At 27.4% G+C, this 18,410-nt stretch overlaps 2 protein-coding genes across 2 annotated transcripts in view; one reads left to right on the top strand and one right to left on the bottom strand.

Annotated features, from left to right (window-relative positions):
* LOC117170874 (metabotropic glutamate receptor 2-like) overlaps positions 1–3,322 on the bottom strand; it is a 139,911-nt gene extending 136,589 nt beyond the window's left edge. Inside the window, exons 1-2 of the mRNA XM_033357917.1 lie at positions 3,190–3,322; positions 2,332–2,577 (exon numbers count right to left, since the gene is read on the bottom strand). Of these exons, the coding sequence (XP_033213808.1) occupies positions 2,332–2,577; positions 3,190–3,322 (379 nt within the window). The remainder of the gene's footprint in view (positions 1–2,331; positions 2,578–3,189) is intronic.
* Positions 3,323–7,346: 4,024 nt separating this feature from the next.
* On the top strand, positions 7,347–17,937 carry LOC117170873 (putative carbonic anhydrase 3). The gene is made up of 3 exons (XM_033357916.1): positions 7,347–7,361; positions 17,503–17,730; positions 17,822–17,937. Exons 1-3 carry the CDS (start codon positions 7,347–7,349, stop codon positions 17,927–17,929), a joined length of 351 nt encoding a protein of 116 aa, XP_033213807.1. The 3' UTR covers positions 17,930–17,937.
* Positions 17,938–18,410: the final 473 nt, after the last annotated feature.

Below are 18,410 nucleotides of genomic sequence, written 5' to 3'. Positions count from 1 at the left end.
ATTTTGTTAAAAATTCGTCTTTTTTAAAGAAATTCAACTTCTCGTGATTTGAAATTAAAATATTTATGGATTGATATGTCGAATATTACATTTTTTTAGAATATATCTTTTTTTGTTGTAAATTCAACTAATTGATTAAAAATGCCATCAAAAAATAGAATATATAGTTGAAAATTTATTTATTTTGTTAAAAATGATTCTTTTTTTCGTAGAAAATTATATTTTTATATTGAAAATTTATTTTTTTGGTGGACAATATTTCTTTAAAAATTTATTTTATTGTCTTAAGAACTTATTTCTGTAACTAAAAATTGAACTATTCTATTTTTGTTAAAAATTTATCTTTCTTCATTAAAAATTCATCTATTTTGTTGAAGTTTTTTGTTGTTGAAAATTACCTGTTTTAGTTTAAATTTTGATTAAAAATTAAAATGGCTGATAAGAAATCCATGCATTTTGTTAAATATTATTGTTTTTTGTCAAAACTTAGTTTTTTTAAATTGAAAATTAATTTTTTCATCTGAAAGTAGACAGTATTCCATTTTGCGTCAATATCTTTCTTTTTATAGAAATTCAATCCTTATGGTTGAAAATTAAACAGTTCGTTGAAAACTTATTTTATTTCGTTAAAAACTTATTTCGCTACCCAAAATTAAATTATTATATTTTTGTTGTTGGCAATTTATCTTTTTTTAGTTAAAAATTTATTTATTTGAATGAAATTTTATCTTTTTTTCTGGTAACTATATAACCTTTTTGGTTGAAAATTGAACTATTCGATGGAAAAAATTGCATTGAACACACCTTATTTTATTAAATATTCAATTTCTTTGGTTACAAATTATTTTAAATTATTTTTTGTTATAAATTACATTTTATATCGAACATTCCATTAAAAATTCAAAAATTTGCTCTAAAATTCATGTATTTTGTTAAAAACTATTCTTTTTTGTAGAAAATTAAAGTTTTGTTTAAACTGAAAATTAATTTATTCAACGAAAAGTTTAACTATTACTTTTTTCGTCGTCACTTCTTTTCAGTTAAATAAGTCATATGTTTAATTTATCTTTTTTATTTTAAAATGTAATTATTTTTTTAAATATTTTTTTTGTAGCAATATAACGTTTTTGGTTGAAAATTCAACTATTATGTTGAAAATTCCATTAAAATTAAAATATTTAGTTCAAAATTCATGTTTTTTGTTGAAAATTATTCTTTTTCAGTAGGAAATTAATATTTTGGATGGGAATTTCATTTTTTTGGTTGAAAATTAGTTTTGTTCAGTGTAAAATTTATTTTTTTAACTAAAAATTTAACTATTCCCTTTTTCGTCGAATTTTTTCGTTGATAGATATTCAATGCTTATGGTTGTAAATTGAACTGTTTGGATGAAAATTTAAATATTCCGTTGAAAGTTTATTTTATTTCGTTTAAAACTTATTTCTCTAACATAAAATTAAACTCTTGTATTTTTTTGTTGATAATTTGTCTTTCTTAGTTGAAAATTTATTCATTGAGTGGAAATCTGGTATTTTTTTGGTAACAATATAACCTTTATGGTTGAATTTGTAACTATGTTAAACATTTTTTTTTATTGAAGATGCATCATTTTAGTTAACATTTCATTTCCTTGGTTAAAAATTTGACAAATTTTTTTCTCTTCAAAATTCGTCTTTATGACTTGAAAACTGAAATTTTTGAATAAGATTTTTTGTTTATTGATAAAAAAATCTTCCTTTGTTGAAAATTCAACTCTTCTATTGAAAATTCGTATTGTTGCATATAACAGCGATTTATTGAAAATTTAGAATATTTTATGTGAAAATATCAACTATTAAACTTATTATTACCATTTTTTTGTCATAAAAAATTAATAATTTTAGTTTAAAATTGAACTATTTTGTTGCAGATTTTCTTTTTTTACGTTGGAAACTGATAATTTATCTGAAAATGTAACAATAAAATTAAAAATTAAAAAGTGTTAATAATCTGAAATTCGATCCTTTATTATGCGTGTCAATTTGGCAACATACCTTCGATTTTTTCGAATTACCTAATCAGCTTTAAGGAAGAGTCACCAAAATCCTCTCGATATTTTTGTGACAAACCTAGTTTTCAGAGAAAGATGTTTCGTTGAGAATTCGTCCTTTCTGGTAAAAATTTAAATGCTTGATTGAGAATAACTTTTTTTCTAACTTTTGTTTTGGACGTATTTGAAATCTTCCAACATGTTTTTAAATTTTCTCTTGAAAATCTTAGGAAATTTATATTTATATAACATTGAAAAATAGTTTGATAATGATAATTATTTAAAAATTAAAATGTAATTACCAACGAAAGGGACTAATCCTTCTTGCTCGTAATTTTTTAACTTTTCCCTTCCAGTGCATTGAGGCTTGCCATCTTTTTTTGGCCCAAAAGTGCACCTGTGATGCTGCTGCCAAAATTCACGAAACCAGAGGTTTCGACAATTCACTATTTTTCCCGGCAAAGTTGGATGTTCCACGTTTTTCTCTGCCTGATTTCCACATTCGTTATCCATTCGAGGTCGCAAGCTGTTGTAGTATTTGTCGAAACCTGTAAAGAAGAAAATGCATATTTTACTTTTTAGTCTAAATTTGAAAATGTTAAGAATAATTATTCATTTAAATGTTAGGAAATCGTACAAAAATGTTATACAAATTAAAAACAAATTAAGGGCAAAAATGTTCTCTGTTTTATCCCTTGTTTCCAATTTTTCTAAATCAATGAATAATCTGCAAAGATACTTATTTGTTTTAAAAGTGTTTTAACGATTTAAGAAATACTTTTTCTTTTGATTGGATACAGAAGAGATGTAGAGAACTTTTTCCTGGAAAAAGAAAGTTAATGTAAAAATGAATGTTTTTGCTAAGTTTAAAAATTTATTTAATGAAAATAAAGTTTTTCATTTAAAATGACATCATAAGTAATATTATTTTCATTCTTTGTATAATAAAAAAACCATGTTTCTCAGGCATCTTATTTTTTATAAATAGACCGACCTCGATTAAGAAAGGACGGCGAATAAATTGACATTTATATATACGTTTTTCTAATAGCACTTCGAGAGATTTTTTTAGCAAGCTTTTTTCATAATTTTGCATTTTAAGCGAATCGATTCGTAATAAAATTGATATCGCGCGTCTATCTCTCCAAGATTATTGGCACAATTCGCTCGTTCCCGAATTTCATTATTCACTTTTCCTGCAATTTTATACCCATTTCTCAAATCGAGATCCTTATCTTTTATCTTCAATCGCAGATTCGACTGATCTTGAATTAATTTCCTTTTACGTTGCATTATTCTATCGTTTCGACTTCATTAAAAATATTCCTATTTAAGTGGATGTTTAAATTCTATATTATGATTGTCCAAAGTTTTTAAATTAAAATACTGATAAATTATGATTTTTGTTGTTTTATAAAGAAGTAAAATTAATTAAAACAGATCAACAAAACCCATAATTTCATCAATTTTCTTATTTAATAGTCCAGTTTCATAACCGTATATTCTGTTAATTTAATTTTTAATAAAAGTTCTGGAATTCACGAAATTGTCATAAATTTACCTTTACTCACAAACAAGTAATTATTTGTTACATGTAGTGGAATAAAATTTCCGTTACTCGAAACGTAAAACTATTTTGTTACAAGTTTCGAAATTTTTAGATCAGTTTCGGAAAATACCTGCATTGTCATTCAAATTATTAAATTTGTAAGTGAATTTCCCTAACACTATATTAAATTTACAGAACTTTTGACTTAATTTCCTCAAATTTATGATAAATTTCCGAAGTTCATCATTGGATAAGACGACTGAGAAATCCCGAAAAATTATATTCCTGACACTGTGAAATTCCTGAATTGGAAAATTCCCGAACAATAAAATTCCTAAATACTAACATTTCCGCATAATAAAATTCTCTAATTGAAAATTCCCGAATAATGAAATTTTTCAAATTGGAAAATTCCTGAACAGTTTATAATATTACTGAATTGGAAAATTCCACACAGATAATTGCCCGTTTATAAAATTTTCGAACTAGAAAATTCCCGAATTCAAACAATTACTATTTTTTAGAAATATTATTAATTAACTAAAAATACAGGTAAAATATTTTCATAAAATAATTATTTTTTGTATTTGAAGTTTGTTTAATTATTGTACAAATTTTAAAAAGTAATAATTAAAAAATATATTTATTGTAGAAATTTGTTTTAAAGTTATTTTAAATTTAACCAATAATTTAAGAAAATGCAAATATTAAAAATAATTTTTTTTTAGAAAAACATGATTATTCTATTTCTAATACATACTTAAATAATATTGATTTTAAACAAATTAAAATTGTTAAATTTTAGAATTTTCTTGTTCGGATATTTTATATTTTAGTAGTTTTCTGGCGGGTATTTTATTATTCTGGAATTTTCAAATTCGGTATTGTTTTATTAAATTTTATTTCCGAAATATTTCAATTTTGTCACTACATATTATTGGGTTTTTAATTTCTTTGGAGTCATTAAAAAACGATTAGTTATGAAGCAAATAATAGTTGACATTTTAACAAAACAAAATATTTTTATTTTAAATGAAAAAGAGTGATCTTCAAATAAATAAGACTAATTCTCGCAATGAAAAATGTAATATTTATAATTGAAACCAAAAAAATTTTAATTTAAAAACAATTGAATTGCATCAAAGAAGACAAATTTCAACAAAACAGTTGAATTTTGGAACAAAAAAGACGAATTTTCTACAAAACAACTTTCATGCCTAGAATAAGAATTTTAAACAAAAAAGTTCCATCGAAAATGGAGTGGTTAAGTTTATAGTTTAAAAATTGATTTTCAACTAAAAAAACAAGAAATTTTTAACAAACCAGTTGATTTTTGAACCAAGTAGATAATCTTTAACTAATACAATAAATTTGTTATAAAACATCTCAACTGTCAACAAAGTATTGCATTTTAATAAAAAAGATTCATTTTCTATTTGAAAACAAATTTTCAATCAAATAAATGAATCTTTAACCTAACAGTAGAATGTTCAAAGAAAAACCATCAATTTTCAGGCAAAAATGGAATCGATAAATTTTCAGTAAAAAAATTAATTTTTAAATAAAACAAAATAAATTTTGAACAAATTAGTTCAATCTTAAACCAATAAAATGAATCTTAAACTCAGTAACTCAGAGTAGTCAAAAGTTGTAAGAAAGTAAAATAGTAAAAGCCCTAGGAAAAATTTTGTTTTCTATGTAAATTCTACTTTCGTAGGTAACAATCAGTTGGGCGGAAAGGGGATGGTATTAGAAAATTGAGGGATTCGAAGACCCCTATGCTGGAAGCTTTTCTTTTAGATTCATTTTCTTTAAGAAAAGCTCAAATTGAAGTTTACAGCGCATGCAGAATTCAGATGAAAAATGAAATTTCATACGTTATAGTTTTTTTTAAAAGTCGTTCAAAATGATTTTAAAAAGTAGAAAAATTTCAATAATTGGAACCCTATGCTGGAAGCTTTTTTTAGTTGGATTTTCTTCGGGTATAAATGAAATTAAAGATCTTGGCATGTGAAATTGAAATGACGAATTTAATTTGACATGTTATAGTTTTCTTTTTTAATTTCAGTTGTTTAAAAAAAGGGAATTAGAAAAAATTTGTTTGTTTAGACTTGTACGCTGAAAGCTCTCCTTTATTCCGACTTTTTTGGTATCTGCTTAAATTGAAGATTTTATCGTGTAGAATTCAGATTTAAAAAAAAGTATAAATTTATAGTTTTCTCTTTTTAATATCACTGGTTAAAAATCATTAATAAATAAAGAAAATTGAGTAGATTAGACCCCTTTGCTGGAAGCTTTTCTTTTTGTCTGATTTTCTTCAAAGATGGTTCAAATTAAAGCATGTAGAATTTTGTGAAAAAAAATGGTTACGTTCCATTTTTACCCTGTGTCAGAAAAAATAGTTTTTACAATATGTTTGTCGGTCTGTCTGTCTGTTTGACTAACGAGATAACTTTTGAAGAACTTTTCCAATTTGGATTCCCTTTTGTACACTGGTCTATGGTAAAAAAATACAGATCGAGTTCGTTAATCAGCCTTCTACCGCAAATATTTATAATTTTAGCCATTGGAAATAAACTGAAAAACATAATAATTCAATTTTCCCGCAACTGAGCAAGGTACAGTTAAAAGACAAGAGACTAAAATTTGTTCTTTTCAAAATTTCGACAAAATTTCTTGCAAATCTTTCGATAACATTGACTGTTTTTGTTTCAACGATGAAAATGCCATAGGAAAATCGAAAATTCAAATTTCTCGTCTCAAATAAACCTAAAAAATTGCTCTTTAGCCATTTTTCATAGCAACCATAATCGGGCGGGAAAATTTGAATGTTTACATTCTCATCATTTAGATGGAATGTATTACATTAACGTGATTTTGGCACTATCCAGTTTTCAACATTTTTCGACATTTTGGGATCCTCTGAGTCGGCAAAAAATAGTTTTCCACTCGCGTGCGGACCAAAAATACATGTTCAGTTCGTTAAACAGCTTTCTACTGCCAATATTAATGGATTTAAGCCTTGGGAAATCAGACTGAGAACCATAATAATTCAAGCTTCCCACAAAACTACACAAGATACAGTAAAAAGACAAGAGACCAAAATTATTTGTTTACAAAATTACTACAAAAATTATTTTGACCGTTTTTTGAAACGATATAAACAAGACAATGAAAATATGTATGCTTTGATACAAATGTATGTTATGAAATATAATAATATACATTTATTGAATTGATACATTTCCCAGGGTAATACAAATAAAATTTGTACATTTATTTTGCAATATCTGAATAAGCAGTACCAGATCGAGTGTAGAAATAAATATAATGTATACTTGATATAATAGTGTTGAGTATCATAGAAAAATGTGGGGAAAATGCAACGACCGAGCGCATAGCGCGAGAGATATGCATTATTGAGCACGAAGCGCGCGCACCAACAGTCTTGCACCCTAGGTGCGCTCAAACTTGCGAGTAAAGCGAACCGGGGAGTAAGGGGAAATTAGGGTAGTGAAAACAGTGGAACTAGGAACTAGGAGAAGTGAGGAAAAATAAAAGGAAGAAAAGTATTGTAAATTAGATGAAAGAAAGTTAGGAAAGTGAGTGAAAAAGGGGAAACGAGGGGGAATTCTGAGAAATTATATGGGAGTAAGAGAAGCAATGTGCAATAAGAGGAGGAGCGTGGGGAAATGACAAATGGAAATAAGGAGAAATGAGAGGGTCATTAGGGTAATGAGATTGGAGAAGTTTGAGAATTGAGGCGAAATGGATGTTGGAGAGGTAGAGCAAGTGAGGAGAAATTAGGAAGGGAAAATACTAGATGTGAGTGCAGGTGAGGGTAAGGAGTAAGGGAAGTCATCTGCAATAAGAGGAAGGGGACCGTGGAGAAATGACAGGTGGGAATGAGGGAAAATGAGGGGGGAATTAGGGGAAATTAGATGGGAGAAGTATGAGAATAGAGGGGAAATGGATGTTGGGCGGTAGAGTAAGTGAGGAGAAATTAGGGAGGGAAAATATTAGAAGTGAGTGAAAGTGAGGGTAAGTTGGGGGAAGGATTGTGAGAAAAGGGTGGGAGTGATGCTTGAAGAGGCAAAAAGAGGGGGAAGTAGGCACCTACATTGAATAATTTTTAGAATTAGTAATTGTATTTTTGAGCACATACTGATTTTTTAAAGATTTTACTGTTTTAATTTGTGAGTCGTGACAATAAGTAATTACACGTTGGGAATTAATGACGACTGATTGATTAGCAAAGTGTCAGTTGACCCCGAATAATTGCACATCCATTAACGGCTCTCTAGTGGACAGCCGCAAACAATTCTGGGAATCTGCATCTGAAACGTCTAGTTTATGGCTGGAAGTAATGCTGTGAATTATGGTCAAGCCTCATTATGATTAGGTACGATCAGTAAGAACTAACAATGTCGTTAGACTTCCGACTTTATTGGTCATCGTAAAACTGTATGCATACATATATAGATGATAACTAAATAATTATTACAATTAATTCCAGAGGAAATAACAGGCAAATATGGTAATTTTTTGTAGTTTTTTTTGCATATCCTCAAAGTGAATTTTAACCGCCACCCAAGCAATAATTAGCGAGTTAAAGCTATTTGATAACTATATTATAATTCTTTTAATTAAATTCTTCAGATATTTTTTTCATTTGTCATTTTTTTCAAAAAGAATGCTTATTTTCCTTGATAATTAATTTTGTTAACGATTTGTCTTTTTTGGTAAAATATTATTTTTCTTTGTTAAAAAATCAACTTTTCGTTGACGATTTAACTATTCTACGGAAAATTTGTTTCTTTTTTGGTTGAAAATTAAGTTTCTCGGCTAAAATTGTAACTACCGTATTTTTGGTTAAATATTATTACTTTTAAATAAAAAATAAATTTGTTTCTGGTTTAAATTTTATACGATTTATTAAAAAATCATCTTTTCTGGTGAAAAGTTAATCTTCTTGGCGAAAAATTGGTCCTGTTTATTCAGAATGCAACTGTCTGGTTAGAAATTAATCTTTCTTAATTCAGGATTGGATGATTTTGTAAAAAGTTGGACTATTCGGTTAGAAATGAACTTTTTTGTTAAAAATTTCTAATTTTTCTTCAAAATTAAAATATTTATTTGGAGCTTCAACTATTTTAATGCGTGAAGAATTCCCACAGACAAAACAAATAATCCATCGAACAAACCCAGGCAACCTCCACAAAATGTTCTTACTGCAGTCTGAAAAATTTGTGTTTTACTTTTTTTCTCCTAAAAAAATTAAATAAAAAAATGCCCTTTTCCTTTGGACAAAAATAAAAAATAGGAAAGAAAAATGACAAGGCAACCAACCAAATCAGAAATTGGATTTTTTTCAAGTCGGTATTTTGTTTTCGGGAATTCTTCACAATTACTTGATTATTGGACGTTAAATAGGATTTTAAATTTAATTTTAATCTGAGTTCAATTTCCTAAATTTTTATTTAGCTGACTTGGATTGAAAATCAGTTCTATTTCAGGTTTATTTATTGCGTTAATGTTCCTGCCTGAAAAAATTTAATTTTAATTTAATTTGTATTTGTTTTTTTTTGCCTTGAAGAGTGCCGAAACGCTAGCGATTATTTTATACAAATGTGTTTTATTGTGATTTGATTTTCAAAGGGAAAGGGAATTTTGATCTTTTCTTTTTTAGGAGAAAAAAATTTTAAACAATTTTTTTTCAGATTGCAATGTGAACATTTTGTGGTGGTTTCCGGGTTTAGTCGTTGGATTTTTTGTTTTATTTTCCTTAATTATTCACATTAACTTGATTATTCTATGCTAAATAGGATTTTAAACTTGCGTTTAATCTCATTTAAATGTCTTAAATTTTAATTGAACTATTTTGCCGGAAATTCATTTTTATAGAGTTAGTTTTTTCATCTGAAAAATTAACTATTGCATTTTAGTTGATTTATCCTTCATAGCTTAAAAATTAAAATGTTTGATGAAAAATGTATGTATTTTATTAAAAATTAGTCTTCTTCAGTTAAATTCAGCTGTTGAGAAAAAAATTTTGTGTTATAAAACCAACTGCTTAGTCTCAAGTTAAACTACATGTACTTTCTACAAAATTCGGTTCTTGTTGTTTGAAGATTCATTTTGAAGTTGAAAATTCAAGAAATTCAAGAATTTGGTAGGAAATTGGACTCTTTGGTTGGAAGTTAATATTTTTGTTTCAAAATGTTTATATTTTGTTGAAAATTAAACTGTTTATTGGAAAATTCAACCTTCCTGTTGGAGATGCGTTTTTTTTAATGTATATTTTTTAAATCTTGCATGTTAGCTGTTCCAGAGTTCCAAGTACTTGGTCCACTGATTAAAATATTCATTTCGAATATTTTCAAATTTGACTAAAATTTTGTTTTGATGAAATAAGCTTGTTTTTTATTATTTTATTATATTAGAATTTAAAGCCTGAAAGATCAGAAAATCTCCAAACGAGGATACATTTGTTTCTTTAAAATTGAAAGCCATTTGTCCGTCAGTTATCTGAATCTAAATAAAGAATTTAATTAATTAATAACTTTTTACATTATTAAAATAATAAGAAGCCTTCGTCTATAAATGACGCAGTCCGAAGTTATTATTGTGAAACTTGTAAATAGACCAAAGTCACCTCAAAATGAAAAAAACCATAATTATTTAGAAACTTGTTGCTCTTCACCTTCTCTTATTCACGTTGAAAATAATACCACAAATTACGATATTCAATTGAACACAACAGCGCACTTGACACAGAACTCTTTTGATTTCGAATACCATCTGAACTAAAAATTGGAATATTTAAAATATGTCAAGTTGCAAATCAAAAAGAAAATCTATAATTTATTAAGAATTGGGAGCTTTATCCAAATTCAAATGAGTTTTATTCTACTGGGTTCAACATTCGATATTGTTTTTAAATCAAATACTAAAAATTAAAAAATTTAAAAGACGTATAGACTTTGAAATTTAACAATTTATAATTTAAAGCCGAAGAAATGAGAAACTATCTAAAAAAATTAGAAGCCAACTTCATCTGGCGCAATTAAAAATAGAATCTTCCAAAACTGAATTTAAAAAGTATTAGCAGATATATGAGGGTACATGAGCCTGAAAAGTATAATTAATTTAGAATCGTCCCATGAAAGCTTGTTTTCGGCACGTTAGAAAAATTGTTTTGGAAAATTTTTAATTTCGCAATTTCAAATAATGTAATTTCAAAGTTAAAATTGTTTGAATTAAAACGCTTTTAATTATAAGTTATCGATACAGTAAAACTAGTTTTATGTTAGTATTCTTTATGATAATTTTTTCTGGACCTTTATAAAAGTTTGTAATTTTCATCGATTTATTAAAATGTTCTTTATAAATGTTAATATTTCGAGAAGGTTGATGTTTTCCTCTACATTCTGCTCATTTTAAGTAAGTTTCAAAATTTTTTTTTCATTTTTACAAATTTAAAAGACAAAATTCATACACAGAATAAAAGATATTATCCGGTTAAACTATAATTAGAAAGGCTAACTACTGTTGGGCAAATACAATTTCTACCTACTACGATATTATAATCCGCTATCAATAATGCAAGGAAAGACTTTATTTTATTGCTTACATTTTCGAAAAATTAAATTAATAAAAATACTAAATTACAAAATAATACAAAATTTGTTGAAATACAATGGAAAATCAGGCAAATCAAATTTTGTATTTAAAATGGTAATTTTTAGATGTATGAAAGGGAAGGGGAAGTTTGAATTCAACAATTAAAAATTAAAAGACATCGAAACTTTTAAATTGAAATGTTAGAGAATGCTAGAGCCAAAAAAGCAACCTACATAATATTGTAGTATTGCTCGAGGTTAGTTATAATCCAAAATTCACTTAAATTTTTAGTGGCGGTTGCATTTTTTTAAGTTGACCACTTAGCATTTGGAATTATTTTTTCAAACTGCTGAGTTGATATTTTTATAGATTTCATGTTAAAAGGTATTTTCTGAAACTTATGTGGGATAAAAAAAATTTTTGTTAAACATAACAAGAAAATTATAATGCTTCAATAAGACTTACATTTTTATCGTGAACGGCTAAACGGTTATTAAAAACTGCGATTTCCAAATTTTTATTTATAAATGTCAACTACAGAAATATTCTTTTAAATTTACAAAAATGAATTTGTCAATAAAAATCTCATTCTTTTATAAAAAATTTGAGATTTCTATTACTTATAAACAATTTTTCATCTCACGTTGTTCTATATTACTTTTCGAGAGAAACGGTGAAACAATGTTGATGTGATTCTTATCATAGATATTGCTATTTGATTGTTATTAACTTTTAAAACAAAAAATTTTTGTGACCTAAATTTGAATAAATCTTTTATTAATATCTATGATAAGAATTACATTGTATTTTTTCCAGCGTTTCCCTCCAAAGGTGATGTAAACATGAGATGAAAAATTGTTTATAAATAACAAAAAAATGTTTATAAACAATGAGATTTTTATTTTCAAATCCATTTTTGTAAACTCAAAAGTATATTTTTATAATAGACATTCATAATTAAAAATTTTTACGTCACAGTTGTTAATATTCTTTTAGTCGTTTAAGAGAAAAATGTAAGTCATATTGAAACGTCATAATTTTCTTGTGATTAACTTTTGCAACAAAATTTTGTTTGCCACTTAAGCTCTAGAAATAATCTTTTAATAGGAAAGCTAGGAAAAGATTAAATCTACAGTTTGAAAAAAACAATTTCAAATGCTAAGGCCAATTTTAAAAAATTCAGCCTCGACTAAAAATTCAAGGTCGAATAAAAAAAACTGGTAAGCAGAGAATTAGAAAATTTTGGATTTCATTTATTCTAGACTAATAATGCAAGACTATGCAGGTCGGTTTTTTGGTTGCGCAAACTTTTTTTGTGTTGTTGATTATTAACGCTGCTTATTCTCTGATTTAAAACCGTACATCATAAAAACAGAATCATTATTTCAGGAAGTCTTCTACTACAAAATATTATTAAATTAAAAATAGTTATATTTTATTGAAAAATTTACAAAGTGGGAAGAGTTTTTCATGAAGAGTGTGAAGGTCGAAGTCAATGTAAGTTTTTCCTCTGGGAGGGGTGGGGGGCAAGACGGTGTGTTTGTGCTACCCCACTTAAAAATTCCGTGGGCTCTACTCATGATATCACTCAATTTTAAATGCGATTAACTTCAAAAACTTATGTGAAACTAAATTCAGGGCACAATTACGTGTATAAGAAACTTTGAGAAAACAAGATAAGAGATAACAATCTTGGCCTATATGAAATCGTTTTTTCCACAGTAAATTCTTCCTCTCTCGTATCAGCATTTCAATAGTAGATGTTACAATTTATGCACCTCACCGCTGGATCTTCAAACGAATCAAGATATAGGTAAGAGTCTAAATTTAAATTTAAAAATAAATTTTTAATAATTTTTATATATGATTTTATAATCCGCAAGATTTTAAAATGATCCAGGTACATCTGATAGTGTCTATTCTTTTCATTCACATTTTACGAGCAAGTAAGTAACATTTTGAAAAAGTTCTTAAATACATTTAATGATATTTTTGTGAACAAATAAAAAATGTGGACTTAAGTTTTTGTAATTTCTGATGTTTTTTTTTCTTAAAAAATCAATTGCTACAAATCATAAAGATTATATATTATCAATAAATAATAAGCAGAATTAATTCTTAACAAATTATCCAAATAATAGAAGTTGCATTTTAGGTAATGGCTTCTTGCAATTAAGTTTAAAAAATTCTTTGCAGATGCTTTCAGTTATAAAGATGCTAAAAACTGGGGAAAGAAATATGCAGCATGTAAAGGAAAAAATCAATCTCCCATATATTTAAAGCACAATGATGCGTCTGATTTTCCAATAATTAAACAAAACCTGACATTTACAGACTGTGATAAAGTACCCAAAAAAATGACCATAAGGAATACTGGTCATACTGGTATTACGCATTAATTATTTTAATTTATGAATTTAATTCTGCTTTATTTCATCTGATACATTTTTCACTTTTTTATAATACAGTGGAAATAAAAGCTAATTGGCCTAAAGAACATCCAAGGGTTACTGGCGGTCCTCTACACGAGAATTACATATTTGAAAAAATCACATTTCATTGGGCTAAAAAAGAGGTAAATGTTCAAAAATTTTTAAATTAATTCTGAATCTAAATTAATGAAATTTCGCTGATTATATTATTCATATTTTACTTCTTGAATTTGAAGAAGAAATAAAATAAAAAAGTTTTTAAAGAAACGCGGAATTATAGCATTCAAAACTTTATTGACTCAAATGAGAATGCAATTATGTGAAACTTGTAAACATGTGGTAAGCTATGTGGAAGCACTTGAATTATTTACACACCTATTTTACTTCACTTATTCAAGGTTAAAAAAGTTTAACGAAATATAGACTTTATTAAAAAAAAATTGTTACAGAAAGTTCACAAATTGTTTAATGATCGAAATTACTAAAGAATTAGTAAATATTTTTACTAAAGGCTCTCGTAGGTGAAATGAATTTGTGAATTTTGCATAATCCTCCAGATGTGAAATTGTGAAATTTTGTTAATTCATCACTGCATTTACAGTTGTGTAGTAACTTATTGCATTGAACTAATTCACTAAAAATTTACGTCGTTTTTAAACTTTAAAGTAACTTTGTTAATTTTTGAAAAAGTACCTTGTAACCTAACTTAGTTACGTTTTTCGCAGTAACTTGAAACTTTAATTTTAGCTATTTTAAAGCTGATTTGTGTTTTTTCATTATCTTCCAGTAGGCAAGGTTTATGGATAAGTTAAGAGTAGAAAATTAATGTCGTTAAGTTAAGTTAAAAACTCATTCCTTTCATTAAACATTTTTGTACTATTTTGTTTCAAATTCGTTTTTCTTGCAGGGTGGAAAATTAAAATATTTTGCTAGAAAAATCATCTATTTTGTTGGAAATCAATATTTACGATATGAGAGTTCGAAGTTTTGTTTAAAAACTCATGCATTTGTATACAAATTTAACTATTTTGTTAGAAAGTTCTATTTTGCTTGAAAATTAACTTTTTTGTTGGATATTATACTGTTTTATTTTTTAAAAATGTAACTGGAAAATCTTACTTTAACTAATGAGATTTTTTAAATTAAGTTTATTTGAATTAGCATATTTGTTATTAAAAAAAGTAATTTACCAACACTGATTCCATTCGCGAAATGATAAGTCAATTCGTAAAATTTCCATTAATTTAAATTTATTGAGTAATTCATAGATGCATTACTGGAAATGATAATAATAACAGTAATTTTTATTTTAACTATACGAATAAAAAGTGGGTTGTGGAAGTAGCTGATGATCCTGAGGTTAAACCCTGGTAGTAAGTCATAATTGTTTTTAAAATATTTTTATTGTTCCTAACTCTGAAAACGACATCAATATAAAATTTCTTATATTTATTTTTGTTCAGTTTGGTGGATATGGAGATGGACTTGTTTTTTTATAGGAAAAAATTGAAATCATTTAAAAAAGCTCGATCACAAAAGGACGGTCTTGCAGTATTTAAAGTCTAGCTCACGGTAAGAAGTGCATCTTAATTAGTTTAAATAATTTCTTACAATAAGTGGTTATTTATTATTTATTTAAAATCCTTAAAAATCTTCTGGGACTTTTTAAAGTTTACAAAAACTTATTGGAATCTTCAAAACTACTCTACAATCTTTAAATCCATCAGAATCACTTCAAATTATTGTAATTTATTGATCAAAAATTTTCTATGATATTTCAATTCCTTTAAAATCTTTCAAGATTCCTGGAAATTTTTTAAATTTATTAAAAATTTATTTGAACTTAAGAAAAAAACTGAAAATCCTCAACATTCTTTGAAATCCCTTGAAATTATTAAAATCGATTGAAAATTCCTGGAACTGTTTTAAAAAATTCTAAATCTTTGGTAAAAACTTGATATATGGGAAATCTTGAATTTCTTAATTCCCCAGAGGAAAAAGCTGTTTCCAGAAAGTATAAAATTTCTAAAATTGTATTGTTGCGGAATGTTATGAAAAACTGTGAGGTACCATTTTATGCAATTTAAATTCCTTTATAATTTTGTATCAATAAGTTTTTGTACTATGTTGTAAAAACTCACTAGCTGTTATAGAAAACGATAGTATTTTACTTTTACTAAATATAAGCGTTTGCGTATTTTGGTTTGAATAACGTGAAAATATTTGTTACACAAACAGAATTATTTGGCTGTTAGATTCAATCAAGTTTGTTGCATATTGTTAGTGCGTGTCGCAAAACATTATTTTCGATATCAAATGACAATCCTCTTAACCTCAAATTTAAGAGGGAATCCAATGTGTGTAAAAATCTATATTTTTGATACAAGGGAACATTTCTCTGAGTGAATTAGGTAATGTCTAAATATATATTTAAAAAAGTTCCCCCTTAGCTTTATACGATATTTTCCATAAGAAGCCTATTGAAATTTTCAACCTTGGTTGCCCCTTAAGTGATTCACAGTCGCCTGTTTCAACTTTTTAGTCTAGGGTTGAAAACACTACTTTCGACCCGCTCAAGAGGCAACGAAAGTAGAACTTTCGATGCGCGCTCTGTGAAAAAGTATTTCGTTTTTAATAAAGATTATTATCTTTTACTATTGTATCATTCCCTTAACGATTAGGGCTGTTTGAAACGGGGTGCTCAACAATGGCGAAATGTATGAAACACTCAAAACTTACCAACGGCCGCCGATCATTCAGATTTGAGGTTTTAAAAATGCACTTTGAACATTTTCTAGACCCCGAAAGGGGTTTCGCTGTGGCGTTAGGAGCGCCTAGTATCTGGTTTAAAAAAACCGGTTATTGCTAAAAAATAAGAGTGAAGTGGTGTAGCAACGATCTGAATTGAGTAGGAAGCCGACTAACAGCTGTAAGGCGCTGATAGCTCAGTCGTATTTTATCCTGGTACGAAAAATATACTGTTGGTAAAACTCGCATCTGTCTCGGCGAAAAATTTAAATTATAATTAAAAATAAAACTTATTTTTTCTTTTTGTAATTGTTTATTGACATGCCTTACTTGGTCTCGAAATAGGAAAAGCGTGGCAAGTGATAAAAGGATGTCGCTCTGAACTTTCTTATAATAATTGATAATAATTTTTTAATTAAAACAAATAATTTATTGAATCTTTCATATCTTGTTGTGTTGTAACTTGCAAAACACATATACAAATGACGAATTATGTAGAATCGTATTAATAAGGTTTCCTATTCCGAGGCCAAGTAAGAATTGTCAATAAATAATTACAAAAAGTAAAATACAGGCTGCAGTTTATATTATAATTTAAAATTCCCGTCAAGCCAGATTCGACTTTCACCGATAGGGCATTTTTGTTAGTACGATCAAGTACGACTGGGCTAACAGCGGCAACAGCTGTTAGTCGGCTTCCTGCTTAAATCAAGCAGCTGCTATGCTATGTCGTTGGTATGTTTTGAGCATTCGTAGATTTTGCCATTTTTGTGCAACCCGTTCCAACAGCCTTAAACATGGAAGCTTTTTCGGAATAGACATTTGCATGTCCTAATGTAAAATTATCTCATTGTATTGTTCTAAATATTTGTCATCCTCGATCGAGACAGAACAACTTTTAATTTGCAAAACAATTCCATCAGATTCTTGTAGTTGTGCTTTTTTATAAATTCCTTTCAAAATTAAAACTGCCGTAAAATAAAACAATATACGTTCTATTAATTTATTTTTAGGTAACATAAGCAAAGGATTTAGTTTGTTGTAATTTAGTGTAAAAGGTTTTCGTCAGGGCTTATCTTCACACTAAATCATTTATCATTGACATATCCTTAAAATTTCAGGTCGGAATGGATATGCCCGTAGATTTGTTGGACAGCCTGGAAGGAATATTAGATAAGGTGCAATCTCCAAATTCGACAGCAGAGATAACCTCGACTGCCTTAGTAAATATTCTAAGTAATAATGTGCCACCATTGGCATTTTACGAAGGCTCTCTAGAATATCCACCTTGCTCGGAATCTGTGATTTGGTTTATAAATGATTCTGAAAATTCTGTTAGTGGCGACCAGGTGAGCATCTGTATTCCTTAAAAAAATGAACGAATATGAATGACAATTTTTACTCACTACTAGTATTTTGTATTCTTACTTATTCTTTCAGCTAAATGCATTCAGGAAAATAAAGTTGGCAAATGATGACGTATCAAATGTTAGACCTGCACAGGCGTTAAACGATCGTGAAGTTAAGAGGGTGTATACTAAGTACTAAATCTCTGTAACCAAGTGCGCTCGGGAAGGTTTTCTGTAGATAGTAGGTTTATGGGTTTTTAATGTATAAATATCTGAAAAATTGTAATTCTAAGCAATAAAATAAAATAAGGTCTTGGGTTGCATAAATAATTGTTTTCTTTTTCTTATTAAAATTATTTCTTGAAAAAAAGATCCTACTCCATCTTCACTCCATTGGGAAATGAACCACAAAACTTCTGATTCTTTTTCTTGTCCTAAAGTTTCAAGATTTATTTATCTTTTTTTGTGGATGCATTCAGTTCTAAAGAGACTACAAACTCGGGCGAAAAATATTCACAATGTAACTGGAAAAATTAATTTGCCATATATTGGCATGCTTAACGTACATTTTAATGAGTCGAAGAAACCTGCTAACTTTAAAAAAATTTAAAAACAATTACCATAAATTCAGTGGAAGTCAAACCAGAAGGGTCTTATATATCTTATTATTCGTAACATTT

Source organism: Belonocnema kinseyi, chromosome 4, assembly GCF_010883055.1.
Source record: "Belonocnema kinseyi isolate 2016_QV_RU_SX_M_011 chromosome 4, B_treatae_v1, whole genome shotgun sequence".
Taxonomy (NCBI): domain Eukaryota; kingdom Metazoa; phylum Arthropoda; class Insecta; order Hymenoptera; family Cynipidae; genus Belonocnema; species Belonocnema kinseyi.
Note: the sequence above shows the minus strand (reverse complement) of the source record. Positions and strands in the feature narration are given on the sequence as shown.

What these genes read in the sequence shown, in the direction of transcription:
- LOC117170873 (XM_033357916.1), top strand. An exon ending in ATTCTGTTAGTGGCGACCAG is followed by an intron (nt 17,731 to 17,821) that starts GTGAGCATCTGT and finishes TTATTCTTTCAG; the next exon opens with CTAAATGCATTCAGGAAAAT.